Genomic DNA, 17609 nt, shown 5'->3' with positions numbered 1-17609 from the left:
CCCACCCAAATCCCATCTTGAATTGTAATAATCCCCATGTGTCAATCATGAAACCAGGTGGAGAAATTTGGCTCTGTGTCCCCACCCAAATCCCACCTTGAATTGTAATAATCCCCACGTGTCAAGGGTGGGACCAGATGGAGATTACTGAATCATGGGGGCAGTTTTCCCTGTACTGTTCTCACGATAGTGAGTGAGTTCTCATGAGATCTGATGGTTTTATAAGGGGCTTCCCCCTTCGCTCCACCTTCATTCTCTCTCCTGCTGCCCTGTGAAGAGGTGCCTCCCACCATGATTGTCAGTTTCATGAGGCCTCCCCAGACAGGTAGAACTGTGAGTCAATTAAACCACTTTTCTTGTAAATTACCCAGTCTCGGATAGTTCTTCCTAGCAGAGTGAGAACAGACTCATACAGAGTGGCTGATCCTCTCAACCATCCTCCACCAAGTATAGACCCACAGTGAGGAATAACTGGAACTCCCCTTTCCAGAGTGTAGATGTGTAAACACCCATCCAGGGCTTCCAAGGTGAGTGTGGCCTGTCTAAGCCCTCACCAAATGCTCCATTCTGTCTACTGACCACGCCCCTCTAGACTCTGCCATGGAGAATCTCATCCCAATGACCATGCTGCCTTGATCCTGGTGGTCTCTGGGGGATGCTCCTTCAGGCTCAGTACGGCCAGGGAAGGCCCCAGATGACTTCCCTCATGAAAACTCAAGATGAGTATGGATTTACTACTTACAGTTTGCAGAACCTTGGAGAATCGGCAGAAAAAAACTGAGATAGGGCCGGAAGAATCTGGAGGAGCTGGAGGCATGTTCTGGGTGAACAGCGTGCTGCTGCATTCAAGAGGACTGTGATTTTTTTCAGGTGCAGGTTGTGCAAGAAGGAGTTAATCTCACAGCTGCAAGGGGGATAACGTTGGGAGGGTTTGCTTGTAAAGGTGGTCCTGAGCTGGCATCTAGTTCCTAAACATGGCTCCTGGAATGTTCCCTACGTTCCTAAGAGATAAACTGGGGTTGTGTGACTGCAGCATTGAATTCTGCTGTGTCTTGACTAGGCTGTTTCTGCAAACAGTGTAGCTCACTGTTGATGAGCTAGTTAAAAAAAAAAAAAAAAAAAAAAAGCTGGCAAACACCAGCTTTTCCCTGGTTTCCCTGTGACTGACCCTTATGCCTATATGGTCCCCACCTAATAACAACCTTGAACATTGAGTCTTAAGCAGGTTTACCTGGAACCAACACTTCACATGTGTTGCTACATTTTTTATGCTGATGGAATGATTAAGACAAGACACAGATTTTCATAGCTTATGACCAGCATTCTTGATCTTAAATATATTTTGGTAAAGTTTTTTTTTTTTTTTTTCAAAAAGGTAAAAAAAAAATTACTCTTCTAGAAGGATAAAATGGGCACAAGTTTTTATTTAGCTTACTATTAACAAGGGAATGGGAAAAATATTAATACTGAATTCAAAGAATAATCCAAAAGGCAGACATTTATAGGCTGGTAATGTTTAAGGGGATTAAAAAATGAGGCTAATTTTTTTAAATTTTTAGTATAGAGATGGGGTTTCATCATGTTGGCCAGGCTGGTCTTGAATTCCTGATCTCAGGTGATTCACCTGCCTGGGCCTCACAAAGTGCTGGGATTACAGGCGTGAGCCACCGTGCCCGGCCATAGAATTGATTTTTAAGTGTGTTAATTCTACCCACTACTTTTCACCACAGCAACATCTGCCTATGTAATTTCTAGTCGGCTATCTCTTCTCAAATATACTGCATGCTGTCCGTCTCCCCCATGCACATGATCTTACAAAGAACATTTCTCCCAGAGATGGCTCAGAAATCAGGCCTGTTCCGAGGGGATGGTTGCAGCTCCTACTGTCCCGGAGCATCAACTCTTCCAAACTTAGCATCTGCCCAAGGTTGTGGCTGGCAAGGCGGAGTCCAATGTGACCTCCCACTCACACGTGGGACAGATGTCCAGGTGTGGCAATACCACAGACAGCCTGTTTTTCACACACACAGGGGAGATGCAGCCTCCTCCATGGGGAGGCTCTGAGAGGGAAGGAGGAGCCGTCAGTCCCTCTCACCGGGAAGGGGCTGAATCAGGAAGACCCCGGGTCTGTTTGCTGCTACATCCTGGCCCTTGGTGAGACAAGGACAGATTAGATAGATGCAGCCAAAGTGAGGGGAGAGCTCATTTCTGTCTGTAATATCTCCAGAGAGCCTGGTGTGCACCCCCAGGACAAGCCCTGGGGAAATGAGAGCTGGGCTCCTGGGGAGGGGCAGTTCCTCTTTCTGCCCCTCATGGGCTCCCACCAGGAAGCACAGATCTGGCAGTGCCCATCTACAAACATGGAAGAGGGGGAACCACAGCGTCCCACCTTCTCCTGGATCCCTGGTTCCTCCCTGTCTGTGAGGAACCTGGACTTCCTTTGCTGTGCCACATAGAGGTGGAAATGTCTTTTTTTTTTTTTTTTTTTTGAGATGGAGTTTTGTTCTTGTTGCCCAGGCTGGAGTGCAATGGCGTGATCTTGGCTCGCTGCCACCTCTGCCTCCTGAGTTCAAGTGGTTCTCCTGCCTCAGCCTCCCGAATAGCTAGGATTACAGGCTTGTGCCACCACGCCTGGCTCCTTTTTGTATTTTTAGTAGAGACGGGGTTGTGCCATGTTGGCCAGGCTGGTCTCGAACTCCTGACCTCAAGTGGTCCACCCACCTTGGCCTCCCAAAGTGCTGGGATTACATTTGTTAGCCAGGACATCCAGTCAAAAACGTCCTTCTTAAAGACTCCCTTGTGAGTCCCCATTTGTGTCTGAAATATCTCCAGAGTCTGGTTCTCACCCCCAGAGCAAGCCCTGGGAAATGAGAGCCAGGCTCCTGGGGAGGGGCAGTTCCTCTTTCTGTGGGGCTGCTGATGGGATGACCTCGTGATGGGGAGGACCCAGCCTCCGTGTGCCTACACACCATGTGTCTGTCTGTCTACGGGCACCGTGCTCACATCTGCCTGCACAGCCAGGGCCAGGAGGAGGAGGAAATGCCATGACCCCCATTCTCACAACCCTGCTCTGCTTTGGTGAGATCTTAAGAGGGGGAGGAAAGACCCTAGTCTAGGAGAGAGACCCCAATCCATAGCCAGGCCCTGGTCAATTAGGACACCCCAGGGGCTCAAGGAAAAGAAGAAGACCTGCTCAGGCTTTGGGGGCAAATCTCTCACAGGGAACTCTCTTCCAGGGCTGAGCCTGGGCCCCAGGACCTGCCTGCAGGCAGGTGAGTCTGTCCCCAGCTGTCCCAGGTCCCTCCTCCTCTCTGGGGACAAGGGACCACCCCTGGGCAGCTGGGGGTGGAGACAGCAGTTCTGGGCTGACTGATGGGGATGACGGGGGGTCCCGGGGCTGAGAGCCGGAATCTGAGGGTTGGGGACATCTTCAGACCTAACCTGTGGTTTCCTTCCAGAGAACCTACTCAAACCCATCCTGTGGGCCGAGCCAGGTCCCGTGATCATCTGGAAAAAGCCCGTGACCATCTGGTGTCAGGGCACCCTGGAGGCCCAGGAGTACCGTCTGGATAAAGAGGGAAACTCAATGTCGAGGCACATGTTAAAAACACTGGAGTCCGAAAACAAGGTCAAATTCTCCATCCCATCCATGATGTGGGAACACGCAGGGCGATATCACTGTTACTATCAGAGTCCTGCAGGCTGGTCAGAGCCCAGCGACCCCCTGGAGCTGGTGGTGACAGGTGAGAGGACACTCAGGGGTCCCAGCCCCAGGCTCTGCCCTCGGGAAGGGGGTCAGCTCTCAGCTCTCAAGGGGTCTCCCTTCTCACAGCCCAGCCTTGTGGGATAAAGTGGGAGGTGTGAGCCCCACGTAAACACAGCTGCCCTTTGCTCTCCTGAAAGCCTACAGCAGACCCAGCCTGTCCGCCCTGCCGAGCCCTGTGGTGACCTCAGGAGTGAACGTGACCCTCCGGTGTGCCTCACGGCTGGGACTGGGCAGGTTCACTCTGATCGAGGAAGGAGACCATAGGCTCTCCTGGACCCTGGACTCACACCAACACAACCATGGAAAGTTCCAGGCCCTGTTCCCCGTGGGTCCCCTGACCTTCAGCAACAGGGGTACGTTCAGATGCTATGGCTATGAAAACAACACCCCGTACGTGTGGTCGGAACCCAGTGACCCCCTGCAGCTACTGGTGTCAGGTAAGAAGCCGTAGCTTTTCCTTACACAAAGTCAGGGCAGCGGCTGAGCTGTTGGGAGCCTTACCCTCAGGCTAGCCCACGACGAAGAAAAGACGAGGGGAAGACGGGGGTCCTGGGGACACAAATACAGGATGAGAAAAAAACAAGGACACTGGAAACCCTAGTGAAGAAGGCTCCAGAAGGAAGGGGCGTGGGAGGAACCAGCCCCTCCGAGTCCCGACTCGACTTTCCCTCCAGGCGTGTCTAGGAAGCCCTCCCTCCTGACCCTGCAGGGCCCTGTCGTGGCCCCCGGAGAGAACCTGACCCTCCAGTGTGGCTCTGATGTCGGCTACATCAGATACGCTCTGTACAAGGAGGGGGGCGATGGCCTCCCCCAGCGCCCTGGACAGCAGTCCCAGGCTGGGCTCTCCCAGGCCAACTTCACCCTGAACTCTGTGAGGGGCTCCCACGGGGGCCAGTACAGATGCTACGGTGCACACAATGTCTCCTCCAAGTGGTCGGCCCCCAGCGACCCCCTGGACATCCTGATCACAGGTGAGGAGCCCAGCGGGTTCAGTCAGGGACCCAGGCTCTGCACAGCCCCTGCCGGGGGAGCCCAAGTGGTGATGGCCGGGATGGGGGCGGGGAGTTCCCAAGGGAAGGAAAGACAGACAGAGACAGGGGATGGGCAGGGAGGGGAGACTCAGACTGAGGGTCCCAGAGAGAGGCCTGGGGGTGGCTCAGCTGAGAACAAGGTGGGGCAACCATTCACCCATCCTTCTTGTCTCTAGGACAGATCCCTGACAGACCCTCCCTCTCAGTGCAGCTGGGCCCCACGGTGGCCTCAGGAGAGAAGGTGACCCTGTTGTGTCAGTCATGGGGTCCGATGTTCACTTTCCTTCTGGCCAAGGAGGGGGCAGCCCATCCCCCGCTGCGTCTACGATCCACTTACAGAGCTCAGCAGTACCAGGCTGAATTCCCCATAAGTCCTGTGACCTCGGCCCACGCGGGGACCTACAGGTGCTACGGCTCACGCAGCTCCGACCCCTACCTGCTGTCTCACTCCAGTGAGCCCCTGGAGCTCGTGGTTTCAGGTGAGGGCCCTGACTCTGTCCTCTCTGAGCTCGAAGAGGTTCTTGGAAATGAAAAAGGAGAGCTTCCAAGGGAATGTCCGTCCGTCTGTCTCACTTGCCCACTCCTCTTCTTCCTCCATCAGCACCAGCCTCTCTGAGCCCTGAGCCTCTCTCAGCGCAGGCCCTGCCCCCAAGAGAGCTCAGGACACTAAGAAAACAGGAGAGTGAAGGGGGAGGGTCCACAGCGGAGGGCCCAGCCCATGGGAGGGTGGAAATACACAGGAACCTCCCACCCAGGGGAGGGTCTAGCCAGGGGAGTGTGGAAATAGATGGGGACTTCCCATCCTGGGCTCCCAGCCCTGAAGTCTCAGTAGGGTAAAGAGTGGAGAGGACTGGAAGGAGGTGGGGGTGTGCCTCGGGGGAGATGAGATTAGACTGAGGGTGGAAGACGGAGGCCCCACACGCTCTGCTCCTGATGTCTCCATCTCAGAATCAACGTCTGGGTGTCCCAACCTCTAAGTCCTGACCCCATGGGAGATGAAAGCGCAGTTACTCTGACCCAGTATAATATTCTAGACTCGTCTCAACCTTATCTCCAATATTCAGGAAAGGGAGCAGAGGGGAGAGTGGACAAAAGGGGCATGGTCCACGTGGCTTCCTGGGGCCCTGAGGATGGGGCAGGTGTTCCCTCCGTGGTGGTCAGAGGGGAGGGAGGTGTCCTAGGACCAGGCAGGAAGGAGGGGGCAGCGATGATGGGCAGAGGAGCTAGGTCTGTCCTCCCCTATCTGAGCAGGATTTGGGGTCTGGGGTCCAGGCCTGACGTGGACAAGGGGAAGACGCTGAGGCTGATGTTTATATCAACCATAAAGAACTGGAAATTTCACTTTTATATTTCCAAATTGTAAGCCCCTCTTTCTCACCTCAACTATGAATATATATGTAGTTACATTATATTTTTTAAAACAAATATCTAAAGCCACATATACATACGTATCTACAATCATTGTATTCATCTGTTCTCACACTGCTATAAAGAACTACCTGATGGGCCGGGCACGGTGGCTCATGCCTGTCATCCCAGCACTTTGGGAGGCCGAGGCGGGTGGATCATGAGGTCAGGAGACGGAGACCATCCTGGCTAACACGGTGAAACCCCGTCTCTATTAAACATACGAAAAAATTAGCCGGGTGTGGTGGCGGGTGCCTATAGTCCCAGCTACTTGGGAGGCTGAGGCAGCAGAATGGCGTGAACCTGGGAAGCGGAGCTTGCAGTGAGCTGAAATGGCACGACTGCACTCCAGCCTGGGTGATAGAGCGAGACTCTGCCTCAAAAAAAAAAAAAAGAACTACCTGAGGCTGGGCACAATGGCTCACGCCTGTAATCCCAGCGCTTTGGGAGGCCAAGGCAGGCGGATCACCTGAGGTCAGGAGTTAAAGACCAGCCTGGCCAACGTGGCGAAACCCTGTCTCTACTAAAAATACAAAAATTAGCTGGTCGTGGTGGCAGGTGCCTGTAATCCCAACTACCTAGGAGGCTGAGGCAGGAGAATCTCTGGAACCCGGGAGGCAGAGGCTGCAGTGAGCTGAGATCGCACCATTGCTCTCCAGCCTGGGAGACAGAGAAAGACTCCATCTCAAAAACAAACAAACAAACAAACAAACAAACAAACAGAAACCTACCTGAGATTGGGTAATTTATAAAGGAAAGAGGTTTAACTGACTCACGGTTCCACAGGCCATACAGGAAGCACGGCTGGGGAGGCTTCAGGAAACTTACAATCATGGCGGAAGGTGGAGGGAGAGCAGGAACGTCTTATATTGCTGGAATAGGAGGAAGAGAGAGAACCGGGAGGTGTTGCCCACTTTTAAATAACAAGATCTCATGACAACTCACTATCACGAGAGCAGCAAGGGGGAAGTCGGCTCCCACGAACCAGTTACCTCCCACTGGGCCTCTCCTCCAACACTGGGGATTAAAATTCAACATGAGATTTCAAAGGGACACAAATGCAAACCATGTTAATCACATATATTTTATAAGCCATGTTAATCACATATATTTTATATGAATATATGTACTATGTACATATATAGACACAAACATACATTCAAGTATTCATTCCTATGCTTAATATTTTTCATCTTTTTTTATATTTATTTGTTTTTATTTTTTATTTTACTTAAGTTCAGGTATGTTTTTAAATATTTGCTTTCAACTTCCAATCTAGGTTCATACTTCAAAAAAGCAGAAATGATGTTTTTCTGTCCCGCTCAGTCATTATCATTTAGAAAAAAATATTTTCATATTTAAGTATATTACATTGTTGGTGTTCCTAACTGTATGAAGAATTAGTTAACAAGACAGTAAATGAATGATGAAACTGCAGGGGAGCTGGCTGAGGCAGCACGCAGCGGGGGCCATCGCAGCCTTCAGTCCTTGTACTCCTGACTTTCAAGAGCCACTGAGGACCAGCTCCTCATCCACAGAGACTGGGTCCTCATCCACTGAAAAATGGAAATTTCTGTCTCTGGGGGAATTAGTGTTTGTGTTCTTGTTGCACAAGATTGCACTTCCAAGATAGCACACAAGAGCTCAATTCTTTCTAGTTGGGAGATCATTCTTCTCACTAGTCCTGAGCTCTTGGGCTTGAGTAAACGTTGTTCCAAAGTGACTCAGACACAAGATCTGATTTCCCAGAGCACAGAGAGGTTGAAAAACCCAATGACATACCAGGGGAGGCCTGCTAGAGCAGAGAATGTGTTCACTAAGGATCTACATAAAGCCACACCATGAAAGATGGAGGAATATAAGAAAGCAGAGCCCAGGGGACAAGCTCTTCAGCTTCTCACCAACATCCTTGTTCTTTGATTTTTAGGAGCAACTGAGACCCTCAATCCAGCACAAAATAAGTCAGATTCCAAGACTGGTGAGTGAGGAGATGCTCCCAGTTATGGGGCTGGGCACAGAGGGTCAGGTCCTGTCAAGGGGAGGTGGGTATCCTGGGTGGACATCCAGGGGTCCTGGGTAATCATGATCTGCCCTGACCTCTGTGACCTCTTTGTCCACCATCCCTAGCCCCACACCTCCAGGATTACACAGTGGAGAATCTCATCCGCATGGGTATAGCTGGCTTGGTCCTGGTTTTCCTTGGGATTCTGTTATTTGAGGCTCAGCAGAGCCAGAGAAGCCCCACAAGGTGCAGCCAGGAGGTGAACAGCAGAGAAGACAATGCACCCTTCAGAGTGGTGGAGCCCTGGGAACAGATCTGATGATCCCAGGAGGTTCTGCAAGACTGGGGCAGCAGTTGGGGAAGTGTCTGCTGAGAATATCAAGGGGAAGAAGCATGGGTCAGGTGCAGGAAGGTGTCTGGGTGTCTGTAGAAGATGCTTCCTCCATTAAACTGTGGTGCTTTCCTCCTCATTGTTGACTCTCCTTGACTGCCCCTCCCTTCCTTTTTCTTCCTTATGATGGAAGGCTTTGCCCCTGTGGTGAGTTTGGGTCCGCCCCTCTGTGACCTCATGCTCTGCTCCACTTTCAGGTAATACATCTTTCTTTATTTCTAGCTAGTGCATTTTCTGATGTGTATTACTGGGACTATCTTTTCAGCTCATAACATGGAATTTGCTTTTGATAATTAAATCCATGTGCAAAAATCAGATTTGCATTTGCAAAATTTAAGTTCAAAGTGATGCCCTACCACCTGTCACTCTTCATCTGTAGTTTCCCTAGAAATACAGTCACTAGGAATCAAAAGAGAGGTGTCTGATGGAAAAGCCTGCTGTTGTGCCCATAGACTGGCTTCCTGAACAACGACAAAAACGTTTTCTAAAAAGCATCTATTTGTGGAATTTGTTGATGACTGTGGTATAAATGCTCCCTTCATGGGCAGCTTCAAGATTCTCACATGACTGCACCTTCCCCGACCTGCTGTCACACCCCAGTCGGAGCTGGTGGTCTTGGGTTGGTCTTGGGTGAAAGGTCCTGACCCTGCCCTCTCTAAGTTCGAAGGTTTGGCTCAGGCCCTGCCCCCAGGAGCGCTCTGGGCAGAGATGGAGTGAAGGGGGCTCTGAGGGAGGCTCGGCCACAGAGGAATTCGCCCCTCAGAGGAGAGGAGGCCAACAGGGGTTCACCCTCTTCTCCTTCACCTGGAGTCCAGAAGGTGCTAGGTGGGAAGAGGGAGGGTATTGGAGAGGCCACCGGGCAGATGGAGGGGAGAGCTTTGAGTGGAGGTGGGGCCTGCAGGATAGCTCCAATTCCTCAGTCCCTTTCTGTGCCCATTCCCAGGACCTCCAGGGATCCCAGCCCCCAACCCACAGGCTCCTCCTCCACACCGGGTGAGTCATTGAGGCCTCTGGGCTCGGAGAGAGGGCGGCCTCCCGCAGGGCAGTCCTGAGTCTCCCAGAGGATCCCATTCCCCTGAAGGACTCAAGCACGTGCTTCCCTCCAGAGCCGGAGGAGGGACCACAGGCTCCCAGGGGCTCAGGCTGGGCTGGTGAGGGGCAGGCAGAGGGAGATGTTGGGGCCCAGCCTGGGGAAGGAGCAGCCTGGCTGACGTGGGGAGCAGGGCAGTCCCAGCCCTCACCTGCCTGTCCTGACCTAACAGGCCATGAGGACCAGCCCCTCACCCCCATGGGGTCAGGCCTCCACAGGGGTGAGTGCAGGGCTTTGAGTGGGAGGTGAGTGGGGTCCAGGGGAGCAAGGGCTGAGTTCCATCATCAGTTTGAGGCTCCTCTGGTGATGGTGACATGGACAGGCCCCTCCCCTGCCTGGGACTCAGTTTCTCCAAGTGTAAAGGCGAGAGGCCTCCGGGTGGGGAAGTTCCTTTCAGCTCTGACTCCCAGCTGGGACCTCCTGGGTGACGACACCTCCCAGGGAAGCCTCCCAGGACCCGATTCCATAGGGGCCTGTCCTTTCCCACCTGCAGCAGTGACGGTGACCTGGGGCAGGGGAGGGGAGCAGAGGCTCATGTGTCCAGAGGGTCTGGGATCCTCCCGAGCCACCCCCCTCCCCACCCAGGGAAAACCAGAGCCAAGCCCAGGGAAAAGCAGTTTCCCTTCCTGTGGGTCCACAGCTGTGGGGACCTGGATGGGCAGCAGCAGGCTCTGAGTGACCACATCCGTGTATCTCTCTGTCTTGGAGGGCCCTATGGTCTCCTCTCCCACAGCTGGAGCCCCCAGAGCAGGCATCACGATGTTCGTGCTTCTCTGCCTCAGTCAGTGATGGAGGGAGAAGGGGCTACCAGGTTCTCCACGAGCCTCCCTCTTACTCCAGCCCCTGGGCTCTCAGGGTTGGGGGGGCACAGTCGTTCTGGGCTGAGGGTGATAAAACAGAGAGGGGTTTTGGACTAAGCTGGAGAACCGGGAGTGAAAGAGATCTTGGGATCCAGTCTCTGGTTCCATTTCAGGAACCATTCCTTCCCCAAACCCTCCCCATGGGCTGAGACAGGCTCCGTGATCACCTGGGAGAGGCCTGTGTGTCTGGTGTCAGGGGAACCTGGAGGCCCAGGAGTACCGACTGGATAAAGAGGGAAGCCCAGGGCCGGGTGCGGTGGCTCACGCCTGTAATCCCAGCACTTTGAGAGGCCAAAGCGGGCGGATCATGAGGTCAAGAGATCGAGACCAGCCTGGCCAACATGGTGAAACCCCGTCTCTACTAAAAATACAAAAATTAGCTGGGCGTGGTGGCAGGCGCCTGTAGTCCCAACTACTTGGGAGGCTGAGGCAGGAGAATCACTTGAACCCGGGAGGTGGAAGTTTCACTGAGCCGAGATTGTGCCACTGCACTCCAGCCTGGTAACAGAGCAAGACTCCATCTACGAAACATAAAAAAAAAAAAAAAGAGGGAAGCCCAGTGCCCTGGGACAGACAGAGCCCAGTGCAGCCTGGAGACAGGCTGAGTTCTCCTATCACGTCCCTAACAAATGAATATGTAGGATGACATTACTGTCACTATTTCAGCCCCAGCTCACTGACCCCCTGGAGCTGGTGGTGACAGGTGGGAGGACACCTTGGGGTCCCAGCCCCAGGCTCTGCCCTCAGGAAAGGGGTCTGCTCTCACGGGTGTCTCCCTCACAGCCCAGCCCTAAGGGATAAGGTGAGAGGCTTGAGCCTCAGAGATCACACGGCCTCCTTCTCTCCTAGGATTCTACAGCCAATCTACCTTCTCAGTCCCCCTGAGCCTGTTGTGACTTTAAGAGAGGACCCTGAGTGTGGCTCACGGCTGCAACTGGACAGATTCATTCTGACTGAGGAAGGAGAACTCAGTCTCTCCTGCACCCTAGACTCTCAGCAACATCCTAGTGGACAGTCCCAAGCCCCGTTCCCTGTGGGCCCCATGACTCTCAGCCACAGGTGGGTGTTCAGATGCTATGGCAAGAACAGGAACACCCTTCAGGTGCGGTCGGACCCCAGCGACTTCCTGGGGCTCCTGTTCTCAGGTGAGGAAGTCCCATCTTAACCCCAAACGTTCTTTGAGGCATCAGACAGGTGCTGTGGATCTCACTCCCAGGCAAGCCCCAAGTGTGAGGGTGGAATGAGGGGAACAAGGGCTTCTGGGGCCAGAGACGTAGAGTGTAAGTGACGGTGAGATCTGCAGAGCCAGAGGAGGACAAGGGATGTATTTGACTAAAAACTAAACTAAAGGCAGGTAGCCTGGTGCCTAGGAACCAGACCCGAAACCAGACCTGGGCCTGCCTGACCTAAGGCTGGCAGTTAAAATTCGACCCCTGACCTAGCAACTGTTGTTATCTGTACATTCCAGACATTGTCTGGAAGGACATTGTGAAACCTCCCGTTCTGTTCTGTTTCACTCTGACCACCGGTGCTCTGCTCGCAGCCCCTGTCACGTACCCCCTGGCTTGGTCAATCAGATCACGACCTTCTCACGCAGACTCCCTTAGAGTCGTGAGCCCTTCAAAGGGACAGAAGTTGAGCACCTGACGGGCTCTCAGCTGATTAAAGCCACTCCCTTCACTATCTCGGTGTCTGAGGGGTTTTGTCTGGGGCTCGTCCTGCTACACATGAAGAAACACCAGAGCACGGTGGTTCACACCTGTAATCCCAGCACTTGGGAAGGCCGAGGCGGGAGGACTGCTTAAGCCCAGGAGTTCGAGACCAGCCTGGGCAACATGGTGAGACGTCCTCTCTACCGAAAATACAAAAATTAGTGGAGTGTGTTGGCGCACGCCTAGAGTCCCAGCTACTTCAGGGGCTGAGGTGGGAGGATCACAGGGGAGATGCCTGACCACCCCCTGGTCTCAACTCCAGGCAACGGGACAACGACGGAAGTGCGCTACTTCAACCACAGGGTGCCCTGGCCATTCAGAATTTCCAAACCTCCCACTCTAGGGCATGCAAATGCACAGCAAAGACTCCATTTGGTAGCAATTATGCAACAACTTGTATTCAGATAATCTCACATGAAATAAAATTAGAATCAAATTAAGTATAATAAAACCAACATCTGGACAGAGTTTATTTTTGGAAGAAATTTAAGCAAAGGCAGTCATAAGCATGTAAATAAATTCCAACTCATTTACTAATTGTAAATTATTTTTATTTGTAACATTTATTTGTAAACATTATTTGTAAACTCATTGTAAATTAAAATACTAAATTTACAGTGGACATGCAAAAAAACTTGTAAATAAATGCATTATGAAGTAATACTAATTTCTTTATTGGGTGTCAAAGGAAACTTGTAACTTAAGACACTTTTATTTTACCAACAAATAACAATTATCATGAAGAGAAAATGGGCCAGGTGCGGTGACTCACGCCTGTAATCCCAGCACTTTGGGAGGCAGAGGTGGGCAGATCACCCGAGATCAGGAGTTTGAGACCAGCCTGGCCAACATGGTGAAACGCTGTCTCTACTAAAAATGCAAAAATTATCTGGGTGTGGTGGCAGGCACCTGTATCCCAGCTACTCAGGAGGCTGAGGCAGGAGAATCGCTTGAACCCGGGAGGCAGAGGTTGCAGTGAGCTGAGATCACACCATTTACACTCCAGCCTGGGTGACACAGCAAGACTCCATTTCAAAAAAAAAAAAAAACTGTATGTATCAGCAAAGAATGAAGGAGGCATCTGGGGAAAGTATGGCTGGGTGAAGGCCGAGAGTTGACCCACCTACTCACACCTGCACACACATGCACGAGTATGCATACACTCACATTCACACATGCACATTTGCACACATATGCACACACCCACATGCACACACATGCACACACACACATCAGGAGAGCCCCAAGTCCGCCATAAGCTGGGACATGTTGGTGTCTCCACTACACTCACAGGGTCAGATGCTGTCACTACTGAGACTAAAACAGAAAATCACTCTGTGAGACACTAGGGGGCGAGATCATCTCATTTAGCTTAATTTGTGTGCATGTCTTCAAAAAAGAAACAGTAACGCTCGTGTACTCACGTATATACACACACGCATAGGTGCACACATATATACCCACACACACGCACACATGTGTCCACACACACATCTCTATTCCATGTGTCTCCTATACACAGTCCTTCTGCACATGTGTCCACACACACATACTCACACACATGCACACAAATACATATATACGCCCACACACATGCACACATGGGCACACACACATATATACACACACACATATATATCTACACACATATGTATCCACACACACATGCACACGTGCACATGCATATATACCCACACATACACCCCACACACATGCACACACTCACATATATGCCCACGCACACATGCACACACACACCCACACACACATGCTCACACATATATACTCACATACAAACATACCCACACACATGTGCACACGCACATATATATCCACACACACATGCACACGCGCACATGCACATATACCCACACATACACCCACACACATGCACACACACCCCCACACATGCACAGCATATATACCCACACACATACTCACACACATGCACACGTGCACATGCACATATATATCCACACACATGCACGTTATCACACACACACATACCAACACACATGCACACGTGCACACACATATATACTCACACACATGCACACATGCACATGCATATGTATACACGCACATGCACATAGACCCACATGCACTCACACACACATACACCCACACACATGCACACACATATATACCCACACACATGCACACATGCGCACACACATATACCCACACACATGCACATGTGCACACGCACATATATGCCCACACACACAACGCTCACACAGACATACACTCACACACACATACACATACCTATACCCACACACATGCACACACTCACATACTCATATACTCACTAACACAAGCTTTATTATATACTTTCACTTGCACGCAGTACTATTTAACTTTTCACTTGTTAATTTCTTAAGGGGTGGAGTACATCTCATTGGGTTTTTAATGATGCTTCAATTAAATAAAACAGAGTTTGTTCAATGGAAAATGCCAGACAAATGCTGACTGTTGTTATCTTTTCTATTTTCGATGCATGTGTATTTTGGCTTTTTTTTTTCTAACATGAAAAATAATTTACAAGCCCTTTTGTAAGCTGCATGTTCACTTAAATATCCTATGAAGGTAGCCTGCCCCGTTACTCTCCTGCAACAACCACTCATACATAGGTTGTCGCACATCCTCAGCACACGCCTTCCTTGAAGACCTTCCGTTTGTGTGATAGTGTGCCCTTGCTCTCTCCCTGCCAGACTTTCCCACGTAGAGAGACAGTTTAAAATGTTTCACTATTTTTAGGCAGTCCCTGGCACTATGTATTCACCGTGCCTGTTTTTAGACAGTCCCTGGCACTACTGTATTCACTGTGCCTGTTTTTAAGCAGTCCCTGACACTACCGTGTTCACTGTGCCTATTTTTAGACAGTCCTTGGCACTAGGTATTCACTGTGCCTATTTTTAGACAGTCCCTGGCACTACCTTATTCACCGTGCTTTAGTGTTCCTGCATATGGTGAGTTTTCACAGGTATTTCATTGCTACCTTTTCTTCCTGTTTTTTTGGGAATTGAGGGTGGTCGTTTTCACACAGAAAGAGAAGTTTTTCCCAGGGACAGTGATTCTGACCGCAAAGCTGAGATACCCTGAGCATGTGAGGGATGCTGTGGGTGGCATCCACAGCACCCAGACCTCCAGGGCCACTTCCTGAGTTCTGTCCACTGCAGATGCCAAAGGTCTGGACTTCCCTTTCTCAGAGCCTTGCGTCAGCTGGGCAGGGTATTGAAGAAAAGATTATCCAATGGCCTTTGTTAAATCACAGTAAGGGGGACTTTATTCACAACCACCACTGTGGATGGAGGGACCACGGGGATGGGATTTTGCAGTGTGGGAAATAACATGGGTTCAACCTCAAATACACCATGAACAAGGGAGAATTTATGCCAAGGAGCAGGGAGGGAGAGGTCAGTGGATGAAACATTACAATCAGGAAACCTCATAGCTGTGGGGATTCTGGCTAAACCAGGATTCTTGCTGAAGGTGGGCAAGGGTGACCGTACATCACGTGGAGGATGAGGAACCTGGTCACGTATCAACGGTGAGCAGACAACTGGGTTAAACTGACTTAGCAGGATTCTTGCTGCCGTTGGACAAGGAAGAGACAAACACAGAGGCCCAGAAGTCAGGGCTAGTTGGAAAAGAGCTCAGAAGCACCTGAGATGAGCATGATCAAGGAGAGCATCTCTGTGAAGGGAGAACGTGGGCCTGGGCAGGTGTTGGGTAAGTGAGTGTGGGGAGTTCAGTCCAGGAACCATAAAGCACATGGGCCTTGATGTATGGTGAGATCACAGACCCGAGAATCTTATTCTCTTTTTACTGAAGAAATGTGATCACTAGGGCTGTCTCTCTCAAGCTGGAGAATGAAGTCTGGGGAAACTCACAACTCTGTGCCTTTGCAGAGGCTGAGTTCACCTGGTACCAGGAGGACACTACAGCCAGTACTGTGGGCCTCTCCTTCACCTCTACCAGACCACACCTTGCTGATCCAAAGAACCTGAAAAAACAACTTCTCCAGGACCTTAACTCTGCCTGGGAGTACCCCCGCCGGTGCCCTGGCTTCTACTGGCAATTCCCTTGGCTATGATTTGGAGAAGTCTTGGGCTCTTAACTCCATGCCCTGATTCCTTGGTCCATCTCCTCTTCTTGGTGATGGCCCCTTGCCTGGGAGGTCACCATGACCTCAGAAGTCCCAGGGTGAGGCGGAGTTCTCAACTTCCTCCCCAGTGTGAGCAGGTGATGGAATTTCAAAGCAGGCCACTGCAGATTTCAGGATCCAAGGCATGTCTTTACCTATCTGGAAGCACTGTGGCAAATAGAAAATGCAAAAAGAACGAAGATCTACAGAAATGTAGTCTTTCGGCGCTATCAAAGGAGCTCTTAAGGGTGGCCTGAGAGTAAAGCGTAAACTTCCATGAATGCACAGATAGAGGAAATGATGAAAAGATTCCCAGTCTTCAGGGACGGGGCTAGGAGGCCACCCTTCCCTATTCACAGAACCCATGTTCTGTACCATAAATGGGCAAGGGAAGCCCGTCAGGGCACCGACCAGAATCCACCACCATCCCAGGCCTATCTAGGTGTCTGCAGGCTCTTCAGTCCAGGAAGCCCCATCCACAAATGTTTGCGCATTGTTTCTTTAGTGCATTCACATCTGCAGACTAGGGAGCATTCAGTTTAGAATGAGGACATTTGAAAGCATCAGACTGGCCATGTCCAGCCTCCTCCCTCAGTTCTGCATGCTGCTGCAGTTCCCTCTAATGATGGGGTATAACCTGGGGCCAGGTGAGAGAGCAGAACTCAGGTATCGGAGTCACATCCCAGTGACACAAGGTGTCAGGGACAGGAACACGCTGTCCTGTCCCTGTCCTACCCCCCACTCCATCCCTCCACAGCCCAGCAGGGCCAGCTCTGAGCCCACCCAATACTAGGCTGAGAAGGGGCAGGGACAAGGACATAATAGCCCCCGCTAGGGTGCAGCCCACCCTGGAGAACATGAACAGAACTAGGATGAGCATCCTCTCAATGTGCCAAATCCCTCTGTGCTATGCATCTTGCAGATATGACAATATGAAGTTGTCAGGATAATTTTATGGTTCCTTTTTTTGCCTGTGGGGAATCTAAGCATTTGTGTGGAAATGTGTTGCCAGAGAACCATCAGCCTGTTAGAAGCTGAAGCCCAGCCAGTAAGTTTCCCAGGGCCCATTATACCCTGTCTGTCCATCCATCCATACATACATACATACCTCCATCCACGCATCCATCCGTGCATCCATGCATCCATCCATCCATCCATGCATCCATCTATCCATCATTTATTTATCCATCCACCCACCCA

At 51.2% G+C, this 17609-nt stretch overlaps 1 protein-coding gene across 1 annotated transcript; it reads left to right on the top strand.

The window, feature by feature from the left end:
- The first annotated feature begins 2973 nt into the window (after positions 1-2973).
- On the top strand, positions 2974-8676 carry LILRA4 (leukocyte immunoglobulin-like receptor, subfamily A (with TM domain), member 4). The gene is made up of 8 exons (XM_011996901.1): positions 2974-3078; positions 3237-3272; positions 3459-3743; positions 3904-4203; positions 4441-4737; positions 4974-5276; positions 8132-8182; positions 8332-8676. Exons 1-8 carry the CDS (start codon positions 3045-3047, stop codon positions 8523-8525), a joined length of 1500 nt encoding a protein of 499 aa, XP_011852291.1. The 5' UTR covers positions 2974-3044; the 3' UTR covers positions 8526-8676.
- The last annotated feature ends 8933 nt before the right edge of the window (positions 8677-17609 follow it).

Source organism: Mandrillus leucophaeus, unplaced genomic scaffold (genome assembly GCF_000951045.1).
Source record: "Mandrillus leucophaeus isolate KB7577 unplaced genomic scaffold, Mleu.le_1.0 Scaffold53, whole genome shotgun sequence".
Lineage (NCBI taxonomy): Eukaryota > Metazoa > Chordata > Mammalia > Primates > Cercopithecidae > Mandrillus > Mandrillus leucophaeus.
Note: the sequence above shows the minus strand (reverse complement) of the source record. Positions and strands in the feature narration are given on the sequence as shown.